The 14,147-nt window shown below is 41.3% G+C and overlaps 1 protein-coding gene across 1 annotated transcript in view; it reads right to left on the reverse strand.

Moving 5' to 3' along the window:
• Window positions 1-455: 455 nt before the first annotated feature.
• Window positions 456-14,147, reverse strand: part of traf6 (TNF receptor-associated factor 6) — a 43,058-nt gene continuing 29,366 nt past the window's right edge. Inside the window, exons 7-8 of the mRNA XM_048607292.1 lie at window positions 9,958-10,035; window positions 456-7,296 (exon numbers count right to left, since the gene is read on the reverse strand). Of these exons, the coding sequence (XP_048463249.1) occupies window positions 6,364-7,296; window positions 9,958-10,035 (1,011 nt within the window). The 3' untranslated portion in view covers window positions 456-6,363. The remainder of the gene's footprint in view (window positions 7,297-9,957; window positions 10,036-14,147) is intronic.

A 14,147-nucleotide genomic window follows, 5' to 3' on the forward strand; every position in this document is an offset into this window, starting at 1 on the left:
CAGAGGAAACGCTTCACTGATACCCTCAAGGCTTCAAAGTGCGGCATTCCCAAAGACACCTAGGAATCACTAGCCCAAGACCATCCAAAGTGGAGGAGAAGCATCAGGGAAGGCATCGAGCTCCTTCAGACTTGCCATCAGGGAAAAAAATGGAAGCTAGGCGATAAGAGTGAAAGGAGCATGCTGCCACACCAATGTTCCACCCACCCCTTCCTGTAACCACCACCTGCCCCAAGTGTAACAGAGCCTGCAGTGCTGCATCAGTCTGTACAGCCACCTATAGGCTCACCTGAAGAGTGAAAAAGAATCATCTTGTCTGTGAGGGGCTGCCGATAATATGGTCTTTTAAATTGTTAGACTGCCACCACTGTGAGTTTAGCTTTTTGATGTGCACCTATTACAAAATCCATTAATACCCTGATGGCAAAACTTTTAAGAGATTATAGGAGTGAGACAATTTTTAAAACAATTTATTTACACAATTTACATTTTTATAAGTATAGTATATTCCCAAGCAACTCAATGAACTGGAGCTGAGTCAATGACATAATATTAGATTCTAAATGTTATCAAGAAACAAGTTACAAAATAAACATTCCCAGTCCTACAGTGAGAAGACTTGGTAAGTGCGAACAAAAAGGATTTGGTACAGAGCATTTTACTGTTGTGAAATCAGATTGACCCAGCATTTAACTATGTTGGGGACAATCAGAATACTGGCTAGTGTACAAGAGGGACAGATCAGATAGAATAAACCTGGCACTGCAGATGACAAGATCAGACAGAGTAGATCAGGCAGACTAGAAAATGCAAGATCAGACAGAATAAACCAAACAGAATAGAGAGATCAGACAGAATAACCTTTACAGAGAAGGCAAGGCCAGACAGAGAAGGCGAGGTCAGACAGAATAAATTACAGAAAGTGGAAGACAGACAGGATAAGGTGAGTGCCTATCTTGAACAGACCAATCCCAGTGTAGTGAATACAGGATCACATACAAATCTACATTTAAAAACCAAAACCAGTTCTGAGAAAGGGTCACTGAACCAAAAACGTTAACTCTGATGTTTTCTTCACAGATGCTGCCAGACCTGCTGAGCTTTTCCAGCAACTTCTGTTTTTGTACAAATCGACCTTTGTCCATCTAGAACCTTCGATGTAATAAAATATCCCAAAGAACTTCCATAATCATTTTTTTTTTTTAAATCAAGCCACATGAGCCACATTTTAAGCCAAAGGCAGATTTCAGAGAATGACCCAAGGGAAGGTAGAGAGTTAGAAGGTAGACAGTGGGGAAGGTATTCCTGAGCTTGGGCCCTAGACAAATGGAAGCCACAAATACCAATTATGGAATCATTAACATCAGGGATGAAAAGTTAGATGAGCACATGTATCTCAGAAGATGAGGCCACCTTTTGCAAACAAGGTTGAGAATTTTAAACTCAAGACATCGCTTTAAGTGAGAACAAGAGTAATAGGTGAATGGGACTTGGTGTAAGTTTTAAGCAGAGTTTTGAATGATCTTAAAGGCTACAACGGGTGGAATGAGGAGTGATCAGCCAGAATTATATTGGAATAGTCAAACATAGAGGGTGCAAAGGCATGAATGAGTTTCAAAAGCAGATGGAACCAAGGTAGAATAGAATCAGGCAATGATTCAGAGATGGAAATTGGAGCCCTAATTCTAGCTAAGATATGAAGCTGGAAATTCAACTTGTGGTTAATTTTAACAACAAGATAACAAACAGTCTTGTTTAAACTCAAAGCAGTTGACAGAGAAGGATGGGTGCTGGTAATTAGGAATAGAGTTTATAACAAGGACTGAAGCGAATTGCTTCAATATTCCCAAAATGTAGCTAGAGGAAATTTGATTATCCAACATCCGCTACTGGAGCAACAATCTGAAAACTTAGCAACAGTGGAGGAGTTGAGAGAGTTGATGGTGAGGTAGAGCCGGAGGTCATCAGTAAGCATGTGAAAACCAACGCTGATGCAAATTGTCAGTGAGGGGCAGCATTTGGATGAGAGAATGGAGGAGATGATGACCAGATCTTTGGGGCCAACAGAGTTAGTGGTCGGACAGCACGAAAAGAAGTCATTGCAGGAGATATTCTGACTATGTCAAGACAGATTGTAAATGGAACCATTTGTGGGTGTCATCATCCAACTGAACATCACAGGAGGCTTTGGAGGAGGATGGTGTGATCACTAGCTGCGCCAGATGAAATTTAATGCAGGTAAGTGAGAAGGAAATGAAAATTAATAGAGAGAAGTGTGAAGTAATTCATACAGTAGGAAGTACAACAGAAAATATAAATTAAGGCAGACAATTGTAAAATGGGCACAAGTGTAGAGGAATCTGGAGGTGTAGCTGCACAACTCACTTAAGATAACAAGACAGGTTGAGAGCAGTTAATAAGGAATTGGGATTTACTCTGGGCTATATAAAAGAGGCAGAAGAGTACTAAAACACAGATTTTAAAGAACATCCCAAAGGAAGAAAAAGAGTTAGAGAGATCAGTGAAGAGCTTGGGGTGTAAGTAGATGAATGCACAATTATGAATTGTGAAGTCATTAAAATCAGGGATGCACCAGAGGGAAATGTTGAAAGCATGTTTTCTCTTGTGGGATAATCTAGAAGTAGGGGGTCACAGTTTAAAAATAAGGGGGTGTCCATTTAAAACCGAAATGAGGAAACTTTTTCCCTTTCTCAAAAGGTAGTGGATGCAGAACCTTCAAATAGTTTTAAGGCAGAGGTAGATAGATTCTTAATTATCAAGGGGATGGCAGATTTTGAGAATATGCAGGAATATAGAACTGAGGTTAAAACCAGGACAGCCATGATCTTATTGAATGGCAGAGCAGACTTGATATCATGTCAGCCTCAGCTAAAGAATTGTGTAAAGCTATGATCACAACATTTTAGGAAAGATGTGAAGACATTAGAGCAGTAGCAGAGAAGATTCACAAGAATGGTTCATTGGATGAAGATTTCTATTTGCATGGATTGGAGAAGTCAGTACTGACTTCCCTGGAGAAGTATGGGGGTGATTTGGTAGAGGTATTCAAAAGAATCTCTATAGAATGGAGAGACATAGTTCCTACTGTTGAAAAGTTCAAAAAATTCAGGGCACCAGTTTAAGATAAATCATGTAACACGTGGTTATGATCTGGAATGCATTGCCTGAGAATGTGATGGAGGCAGGCTCAATCATAGCTTTCCAAAAAGAAATGGATTTTAGAAGGAAAGATTTGCAGGGCTGCTAGCAGTGGCAGTAGATGAAGTACAAACAGCTGTCACAGTTACAACAAAGCAAATGGCCTTCTTTTGGTTGGTGACCATTCTATGATGCAACAATTTCAGATGCTGCAGACAGTTTAATTTTGTCACCTATACGCAGAATATCATTTGATACTTTGATAAGAGTCAGTTCCATTGGATTAGTTAGAATATATTGTCCCTGCTACAGTGAGTAGCATAAGACTCAACAAAATTAGCATAACATTTCCTAGTGTAAACAGTGTTGCTTAAGGGATAAATGTTGGCCAGGTCATTAGTAGAACTCCCATGTTCTTGTAAATAATGCCATGAGATCTATTTCTCTAATGCAGCTGGGTCTTGATTCAGTACTTCAATCTCTGAAATTCCTCAGGACTGAGGCACACTGAATGTGCTGAAGTCTCTGTAGTGCAGTTTGATCCAACATTCTTCATCTAAGAGTAGTCTAAAACGCACATGGTGAAACTAGAGGGGAAAAAGGTAGAAAATATCCAAAAGCATATGTTTCATTGTTTTCTTATTTTTTTAAATTTTTTTCTTTCACTGACTCCTCCTACTGATAAAGACAACAATCCTCACTGAAACATCGCCATCAAAAATATTAACCGCATTTTTAACACAAGTTCATATATGAACTAAATGACGGGCACATTGCCAAAATGTCAATAATGCACTTCATTGAATTCATCGTGAAAACAAACATAAAAATTTACAATTTCTGAATTTACCAACTTGCAACTTTTTCTTTTAACAAGCCATTGATGTTGACTGATACGCTACAATTTTTTTTGAGTGGCAATTGCTTTCCACTACTTCACCCAATGGGCTATGCTTTCTGTTAGGAACTGCATAGGTCACTCAACTGCAAACATCATCCCATGCTTAGGCACTGCGCTGTTCTCACCAGCTTCCAATACTTCAGAGTAGGAGTCGACGGAACAGATGGCTGATGATCCATCCATAACCTAGTTCATCAGCACTTTGCCTGTTGCCCCAGCTCATCCAAAACAGAGAACAGCGTAAACCTGGGTTCAGTGTGACACTAGCTGGTAGTCTTCACCCACTGTCTGGCTCACTGGGGAAGAGTGCCACTGTCTGCTTTAAATTCTAGAGATGGATGAGAGGTAGTCAGAAACGCAGGCACTTTTTGTTTAAAAAAATATTGGAAATCAAAGGGTGCTACTAAATTTACAGGAATGATTAATGTTTGGAATTTCTTTTCTACAAGTGATATGACCTGTGAGGGGAGAACTACGCATAAACAAAATACATAGAAACCACTCAAAGACAGTAAGACTTTGCCTGAAGGAAGCACATTTACGACAAAACAAAGCAGGAGTGTTGTCCATGAACATGACACACCTTTCACTTCACAGTTAGAGAGAAGATACCATGACAGGACCATTATGTAGCAGCTTTTAGGTCCTTACAATTTTCAAAGTGTTCCAATGTAGTCACTGTTTCTATTGTCAGAAAATATGGCACTTGACAGAAAACATGGTCACACAAACAGCAATGAAATCAAACAGATTATACAGTCATTTCAAGGTGATGTGGAGTCACGAGACAATGGTTATTAACATTGGGAAAACCTCCATGTCCTTCTTTACTTGATGCTGATCTGAGGCTGAAGCAAGTTAGCAAAGTTTCCACATTCCATGCCAGACTTTTTAAGAATTCATTTACAGCTATGGGTGTCACTGGATGGACCAGCATGTATTGTCCATTCAAATTGCCTTTGAGCAGGTGGTGGTGAGCCACCTTTTTCAATCTTTGCAATACATGGTTAGGGGCAGATATACCTACAGCGGTTAGGAAGGGAGTTCCAGGATTTTGACCCAGCAACAGTGAAGGTATAGTGATTTAGTTCCAGTCAGGATGATGTGTGGTTTGCAGGCAGTGGCATTTTCAGTCTTCTGCCCTTTTCTTTTTAAGTGGTAGAGGTAACAGGTTTGGCATGTACTGTCGATGGAGTGGTTGAGTGAGTTACTGCAGTATATCTTGCAGATAGTACTCACTGCTTCCAATGTGCAATGGAGATGAAGGAAGTCTAAGGTGGTGGATGGGGCGTCAAGGGATCAGGCTGCTTTGTTCTAGATGATGCCAAATTTCGTGTGTTATTCGAACTGCACTCCTCTAGGCAAGTAGAAACTATTCCATCCACTTCTGATGTGACTGGTAGACCGCTGACAGGCTTTGTGGAATACAGAGGCAGTTATTGACCCCAAATTTGCTGTTATAATCACAGTACTTATACGGCTAGTCCTTTTAAGTATCTGGTCAAAGGCAATACCCAGCTATTATTCCAAGTTAGCTGATTTCAGTAATGACAGAATGGGGGTAGGAACAACCACATTGAACAGTTGTTACTTGAAGCAAGAGGGAAAGGCTGAGATGCCACTACCCTCATTGGAACGGAGAACTTCTCATCTCCTGGAATCATGGCTCAGATCTGAAGCACAGTTACTTAGCACAGTTTCTGGAACTCAACCAGCAAAGAAACAAGTTTTCGGAAGAGGCAATATGAAAGGAGGAGAAAGGAGAGTGACCTCAGAAAAGCTGGGATAAAGTCTCAGCCTCTGGCACCTGGAACTGCACTTAATGAGGCTACAATGGAAGCAAAGCTTTTGGTCTTGGAACATACACTTTGCAAGACGTGACTGAGTTTCAGACGCAATTTTGTTCAGAGCAGGGGATAGTGGAACAAACTGAAATTAACTCTCACATTAAAAGATACACATATGTATATATTAAAAATGTACGGTGTTATTTACGTTGATGCCAAATCAACTAAATTACACCAACACAGGGACGATAATGGTCTGTGATCAATTGTGAGCATGAAAATAAAATTATCCTAAGAAACCAGTGATAATAAATCCTTGGCAAGGTCAATTCAAATTTACTAGCCCCCTCTATACCCATCACTAATAGCTACGGGCCATTCATTTTTGACACGAGTCATTGAGGAAGGAAGACATGGGGTTCCTCTTACCCATGTACAGTAACACCTTTACTGTTTGTATCGTAATAGGCCGTGGGAGCGAATGCTATTAAGCGGCACTGCTGCACTAGCTAAATGTCACAGACCACCTTCTGCTGAGCGGGGTTGGAAGTCATCCTTCCTCATCCAGCTCAGATCAGAGCGGGTCACGACTTCGCAGCGGACCAGCAACACGTCATCTTTCACATAGGTGCGCTGCTGGAGAGCTTTGAGATGCAGGAAGGTGACATAGCCGAAGCCCTTGGGGTTGCGCTGTAGAGCAGGCCGCTGGAAGGCCAGCAACTCGGGTTTGCTCTCCATGATCTCCTCATGGTTCTGCTTGATGGGGCCCTCTGACTGGTCAAGGATAGAGAGCCGGATGGTGCCCTGAAAGGGCCAGGTTAGGTAGCTGTCATACTCGCCCTGCATGGTGTGCACAAAGAGTGAGATGTAGTTGGAGCAGCGTTGGGCACTAGGTGACTGCAAGTGCAGGCGGAGGCACAGTTTGTAGCCTGGCTTGCCTGTATAAAAGCCAGGGCTGTGGAGCACGACAGGCTGATCCTCTGCCTGTGCCTGCAGGTGGGCGCCAAAGTTTTCCACCTTCCAGATAAAAATCCCATTGCACTGCTGGGCCTCCAGCTCACCAAGGCGTTCTTCCAGCGCCCGGACACTCCGTTTCAGGTCCCCCACCTGGCCACTCTGCGTCTCCATCTTAGCCGTGAGCTCCCGGATCTGATGATCCTGCCGGACCAGACGTCCCTCCAGTTGATGAACAGTCTCTTTCAGGTTCTGAATCAGAGGTGAGCAGTCACAAGATGGCGAGACCCCAAGTACTGGTGTTGACTGCGAGCGTGAGGCCTGCAGTGACCCTGGGAGTGTCGCTGGCTCAAAATCGTCTTCTGAATTCAGTATGTTAATGGATGACACCTGGGAGTTTAGTCCTGTGCTCACACTGCGCAGCGTCTGGGCCATCATCCGCATGTGGGCCTGTGTGTAATCCTGGAGGTGCATCGCCAGGTCATTCCTCTGCATCTGAACAATTTGAAGGAGTCATGTTAGCAGGTTTCTACAGCACACATTAAAGTTACATGGATGTTACAGACAAAGGAAGCAACAAATTAAATTTTTATCACAACCTTTATCACTGTAAAACACCCCAAGGGGTGATTAGAAGAATGATTTGATACAAAGCAACTGCAGATATATTAGGATACATGATCAAAATTTTACTAAAGATATCTTAAAGAAGGAGAAAGAGGTAGAAAGATATGTGGGGAAGTTTACAGATTAGGTAGCTGAAAGGACAGTCATTAATTCACTGGAGATGAGAGCTGTGAAAGAGCAAAATGGGCATTTGTAAGAATTGGATAAATGGCAAGATCATAGGGGTGTTGAGGACTGGTGAATGAAAGGAGGAGAGTGTAACTACAATAATTTAAAATTTTTGCTGGAGCAGAGTTAAAGACGGCTACAACTGTGGGAAATCTTTTTAAAAACACAAAAATAAATGGTTGAAATGTACAGCATTTAAAATAAGGAAAGTGTGGTGAACAATTCAGTTGGCTGGGTGAAATAGGACAGTGTTGCTAACACTTAAAACTTACTGTCTTTCTGAAGATGCCTCAACACTCAGCATTCACTGGGGTCAATTTAATGTTTGGAACAGTGGGATGCCATTGACTGCCTCATGCTTGTTGCAACATTCAGTTAGATGATGGCCAATCGCTACCCACCCTAACTTTGCAAGCCTATGCTTCACAAAGACACAATCTGGGTGTTACCATTTCCAATGGAACATGCTCTCAACACCTTCTCTGGAGGATCATGTTCCAGATTTTCGCTATCATTTGTGCCCAAGTGCTTCCTGACATTAACTTTGAACAGTTCAACTCTAATATTAAGGTTATTCCCTTGTGTAACTTTCTACATATTTAAGACTTCCTCCAGGAAGCATGGGGTAGCACGGTAGCTCAATTGAGAGCACAGCTGCCTCACAGCACCAGGGACCTGGGTTCGATACCAGCTCTGGATGACTGTCTGTGTGGCGTTTTCACATTCTCCCCATGTCTGTGCAGGCTTCCTCCGGGTTCTCCGGTTTCCCCTCTCAGTCCAAAGACGTTCAGGTTAGGTGGCCATGCTAAATTGCCCATGGTGTCCAGGGATGTGCAAGCTGGGTGTACAAGCCATGAGAAATGCAGGGTTACAGGGACAGGGTTGGGGCATGGGTCTGGGTGGGATGGTCTTCAGAGGGTCGCTGTGAACTTGATGGGCCAAATGGCCTGCTTCCGCACCGTGGCAATTCTATGATTTTCCCATGATTCATAAGCATTGTGATAACAGTCACTGCAAAAACAGAAAATGACACATCAAGACTGTTTGTAAAAAAAATGGGGTAACCAGTAGGTTTAATGGGGCTGCAAAACAAGTGGAAACTGCCATAAGAGATAATCATTCCAATTCAGCAATTAGAAAGACAAATGTTGAATGAAAAATAATTTCTCTGTAGCAGCCAAAGGAGAGGTAAATAGTTTTTAAACAGTATTTGAGGGTATCTAATTTTACTTTGTGACTTCTAGTACAGAAACAAGACTGAGCTTCTCCAGCTATCTACTCTCTGTGCTACTCATTCCACATCACCTTCAGTCCTGGCAATTCTATGCATTTTCTCTGCACTTGTCATAATGTTTGAAGTTCTTCCCTCTCTTCAAACTTTCTCATTCATTGACATTGCCAGGTTTACCAATCTCTCCAGGGGAGGGGTAGGGGAAGGAGTAACCATTACTCAGGACTGCACAATGATCAGAAGTAAAGGAGTAAAGGTACCCAGGAGTACTATCGGAAATGCGGTAGAAGATACAAAAATCATCCAATAATAATAGTAAAAGATCAAGGAGAAAAAGGGATAACTTGGAAAGGAGGAACTATCACTAGAGAAAAAGTATTCATGAACTAAAGGTTGACATGGCCCCTGGTCCTGATGGTCTGCATCTTAGGACCTTTAAAGCTGTCAGATTGTAGATTACAGTTTGCAATCTTCCAAAATTCCATAAATTCTGGAAAGATCTGACAGATTGGAAAACTGTATATGCAACACCTCTAATCAAGAAAGCAGCAAGATAGAAAGCAGGAAACAATTAGCCTAATGCCATCATTGGAAAATTACAGGAGTCTTTTATTAAAGGAGTAGGAGAAAGGCATTTAGAGGATCATGATAAAATCATACTAATTTTGTCTGATAGTATGAAAGGGAAGTTGTGCTTGACAAATTTATTACAGTCCTTTGGGTAGAGAGGAACCAGAGGATGGAGTGTACGACATTCAATAAAATACCACATAAATAAATAGAGGAATCTTTCCCCTCCTCGGGGAATATTTCCTATCTGTACAGTATTAGAAGTGGAGAGGTTATAACTTCTGAGCTTCAGTTTGTTGTGTGTATCATCAGTGGTCTTTGGATAAATTCATGTTAGTTTAACAACTATTAACCTCTTAAAATAAATAACATAAAAAATAACAGAACTCAAAACCCACTTCCTGTTCTAAAACTAGCAGAGCTGCAATTATCAGGGTGGGGAGGCAATAATTAATTAATTTCACATCAGTACAAGGTTATAGATAACAGGATCAGCCAGTCCCTTGAAAATGCCTTGAATCACATCTACAATTGCAAGGAATGTTATAGTACTGACTCACCTTTTCTGGGCAGCCAAAGACACTGAAAGTGCAGGGGACAGGTGCTTTTGGACAATCCAGATTATAATGATTCTGCAACTGTTAAGAGAATGATTACACTCAAGTTAAAACCAAGAAGTGAGGCATAAATATGGAGGATGGCAATGTGTAGTGCCCTCTGGACTTACTCTGGTATCATTTTTCTTCCTTCCAATACTTGGCCACCCCACATCCTCCCACTTCTCCCCTACTACTGCAGGAATGACTGATAGAATTTGCCCATCAAAATGACTTGCAATTCAGATTAACCCCCAACCTTAAGTACATCACATAATTTGCTCTCCTCAATTTACAGGAAGCCTCACAATCGCTAATCTAGGGATTTAAAATTGAAGTTAAAGCAGCTACATACCCAGCGGTTCACAGATGTAACATTAAAAAATATAATGCGTTTTACATCAGAGATCAGCATCAGTAAAAAGTTCACAGCAGGGTCTAACCTATACATAATATCTCGTGGGCAGCACAGTGGCTCAATGGTTAGCACTGCTGCCTCATAGTACCAATGTCAAATTGTCCGTAGTGTCCAAGGATGTGCAGGCTGGGTGGATTAGCCATGGGAAATGCAGCGTTGCAGGGATAGGATAGGGGAGTGGGTCCGGGTGAAATTCTCTGCAGAGCATCAGGGTGGACTTGATGGGCCAAATGGCCTGTCTCCTTTGATTCTATCATGCAGCCAGTATCATTACTGATGGCTATATACTATTCCACTGGACTAGCTACCAAAAACACTCTTATCCCATTGTCAGCATGGGCCACTCAGGCCAATTGTCATCCCAGATCAGGAAACTCAGAAAAGTTCAAGGGCTCAAACCGGAGACTTCCTTGGTCTGTATGATTGAGCACACATTAAGTTATAGATATACCCGAATGAGTCATGGCGACAGTTTAAGATGTACCTGTTTCAGTAAATACTGGGTGCTTCTGCGATCTATAACATAAAACAATAACTCCCAAGGGAAGTACATAGAATGTACACAGGCCAGTTGGCTCACCAAATCTAGGCTAGGTTTAACACACAATATGAGCTTCCTCCCACACCTCATCAGCTTCAGCTTAATCTATCAGCTACCTTTATTTCCCTCATGCACAACATCTGATTTACCTTTGGACAACTGTGCTAAAGACATCAACAAACTGCCCTCGGGGATACCATGCACATCTAATCACTGCAATCTTTGAATCTTCTTGCAAAACTGTACTTGTGAATGCTTATATTCACCTCTTTCACACATTCAGGCAATCCGAGAGGTAACTCATCAGCAATTACAGTGAATTATTTGCAGTCAAAATTTAACCTTGAATATTCCCCCACACAACTGAAAGACTGTTCTGAAGGCAATGGTAGACACTAGTATAAAATGTTATCATGTCACAGTTACATGACTATCCTAAACATGGAATATTCACGTTTGAATGCTGTGGCTTAATGGTTAGATTACAATATAGACAGGCAAGACACATCAGTTAGTCCTCTGGCTATGTACTATACCAAACCCTAAGAATCACAATACTTTAAGCATTTACATGACTACAGGAAAAATAGCAAAATACAAGACTGGACTAAGTCTCAGTCTGGGAGAAAAAAAATGTGTGCATTTGCATATTCAGTACCAACAAGTGAGTGTGTACAGAATATAGATTGGTTCTTTCTCATTAAAATACTGGAAACATTGGAGTTGTTCCTGTTATCTGCTAAGTTTCATTCTTCAGTTCCCATGCACCAATTGATATTAAGGAAGCTTAAATCATCTGAGAAACTGTATCTCTGTCTACTGGGAACTTTCAAAGTTTCTTGTATTGACAGAAATCACACAACATCCTTTCCCCCCTCCTTAAAGCACCCTACCACACCACATAAGTCATTTTCTTAAATTAATTAATTAATTCAAAGGAAAAAGGGATTGAAGATAAGACAAACATAAATGTGCTCACGAAGATGGTGGAGAGCTTTTCTTGTTCATGGGATATTGGCATCACTGACAAGGTCAGCATTCATTGCCCATCCTTAATCGTCCTTGAGAAAGTTGGGACGTAGGTACATTCAGTGCTGTTAGGAAGGGAGTTCTAGGATTTTGATGGAGTGAGAGGAATGGCAATATAGTCCCAAATCAGAATGGGACGTGGCGTGGAGAGGGACTTGCAGTTGGCACTGTTCCCATCAACCAGAGGTTAGAAGTTAGGAAGGTGCTGTCAAAGAGGCTTTGGTGAGTTGCTGCAGTGAAATCTGTAGATTATCTGCACTGCTGCCCTTGTGTTCCAGTGGTTGAGGAGCAAACATGTAAGGTTGTGGCTGGAAAGCCAATCAAGCTTTATTTTGGTTGGTGTTGAGTATCAAATGTTGTTGGAGCTGTACTCATGCAGCAAAGTGGTCTGCATGATCAGCAAGGCTGGTGGTAGGTACCAGGTAATTTCAACCTTGTTCAAGAATTCTTATTAAATATTTAAATCTAATGCACTTAAACTCAAAGAAAGGGCATCCAAAACTTTGTCCATGATACTAAGGACAGGAAGGCAAAGTAAAATCCTGTCTGCAAGTGACCAGTAATTTACAAGGTTCATTGTGAAGGGTCAAAACAAGAGGAGTAGACAGACTCTACAATGAGAGGCAAAAACACTGATCTCTGTAAATGTACACTTTCTTGAAAGCATTATTATAAGCAACACTTTCATACTGAATAGATGATATTATAAATTGAGATGTGAGCCTGCAATTACTGCTTTATTGAAAAGGAGCCCAACAACCAAAACCAATGGTCTGACTGATCTAGGCAGTGGAGAGTATTCCATCACAATCATCCTTGTCGCCAGCAAAAAGGCTCTATCGAATCAGATGAGTTACTGTTCCCTGCTGCAGGCTTACCCTTCTGGCAACAAAATTATTGGAAACGCATATATTTATGGATTATGAGAAATGGAAAAAAGGACACTACTATGTTGCAAAGGATTGCTCGGAACTGTTATGTCAAATGGTTAAAGGAAACCAAGATCTATTTGCAGTTTATAAAAAGACAACAAGCAACTGGAAAGCAGTGCCCAGCAAAGTTTGAGAAAGAGATAATGGTAGAAGTTTATTGCTTTCATTGTTGAGCAAAAAGGACTGAAAAACCCCAATAAATCTAAATGGCAATTACCTAGCAACAGCCTATGGACTAAGGCAAAGGGTGTTTCTTTCAGTACACACTTAGAAGCTGTGAGCAGTTGCTGGAGAAGTTGCAAAGATGCATTGCAATCACACTTAGTCGATAAGAATCAGAGTCTGAAGCTGAAAGCAGCACTCTCTCTCTCTATCTCTCACTGAAGTACTTTGGGAGAAATAAATAGATTTAGTTTCAAATATCAGGACTCCTAACTGTTTCTCATCTGAATCTGAACTGACAATATCCCATCATTCTGTAACTGACAACAACACAACTCAAAGGAAGAAACCAAAAGAACTGTGACAAAGTCACCTCATTCTATCCTTTTAGCTTGGACTCTCCATCCACAGGGTTTTCCACATGTTTTCATTCAAAATTGTTTTGCAGAACGAGTGTGTTAGGACTATCTACTATTGTGCGTTTGGGTTTAAAAGAGAGATATCGTTTAAGTCACATATCCACACCACTCAGATCACTGTTTTTGTAAGATTGCTCAACTCTATCCCGCATCAGCTTAGCTTCTGTTGAAACTCTAGTCTATCCCTTTGTTACTTCTACAGCTGATCATTCCAATGCCCCAGCTGATCCTGTGTAAAGCTGAGGTAATCCAGATTCCACTGCCAGTATCTTAACTCACATCAAGTCGTAGCTCCCGTCACATTTCAGCAGCCCTGTGCTCAGAGACATGCAATGACTCAAAGTTAAAATTCAATTTGTTTCCAAATCCCTCAATGTTTTTGACCCTTCCCTGTTTCTGCAATCTGCCCAACCTGTCAATTCTGAAAGGTATGTGCACTCTTCCTTTTCTGGGCTTGTTGAACACCCACAGTTTTAATCACTCTGATGTTGATGACTATGTTTTAAGCAGTCAAGGCCCCAAACAGTTGAATTCTCTCCCAACTTTCCTCCTTTAAGATGCTCCTTAAAACCAACCCTCTAATATCTACACTCCTAAACCTGCTACATAAGAATTGTTGAGATAACGCAGATTGACGTGTGGTGACAGCCATG

The sequence above is a fragment of the Rhincodon typus genome, chromosome 17, assembly GCF_021869965.1.
Source record: "Rhincodon typus isolate 14 chromosome 17, sRhiTyp1.1, whole genome shotgun sequence".
In the NCBI taxonomy this organism is placed as follows: Eukaryota; Metazoa; Chordata; class Chondrichthyes; order Orectolobiformes; family Rhincodontidae; genus Rhincodon; species Rhincodon typus.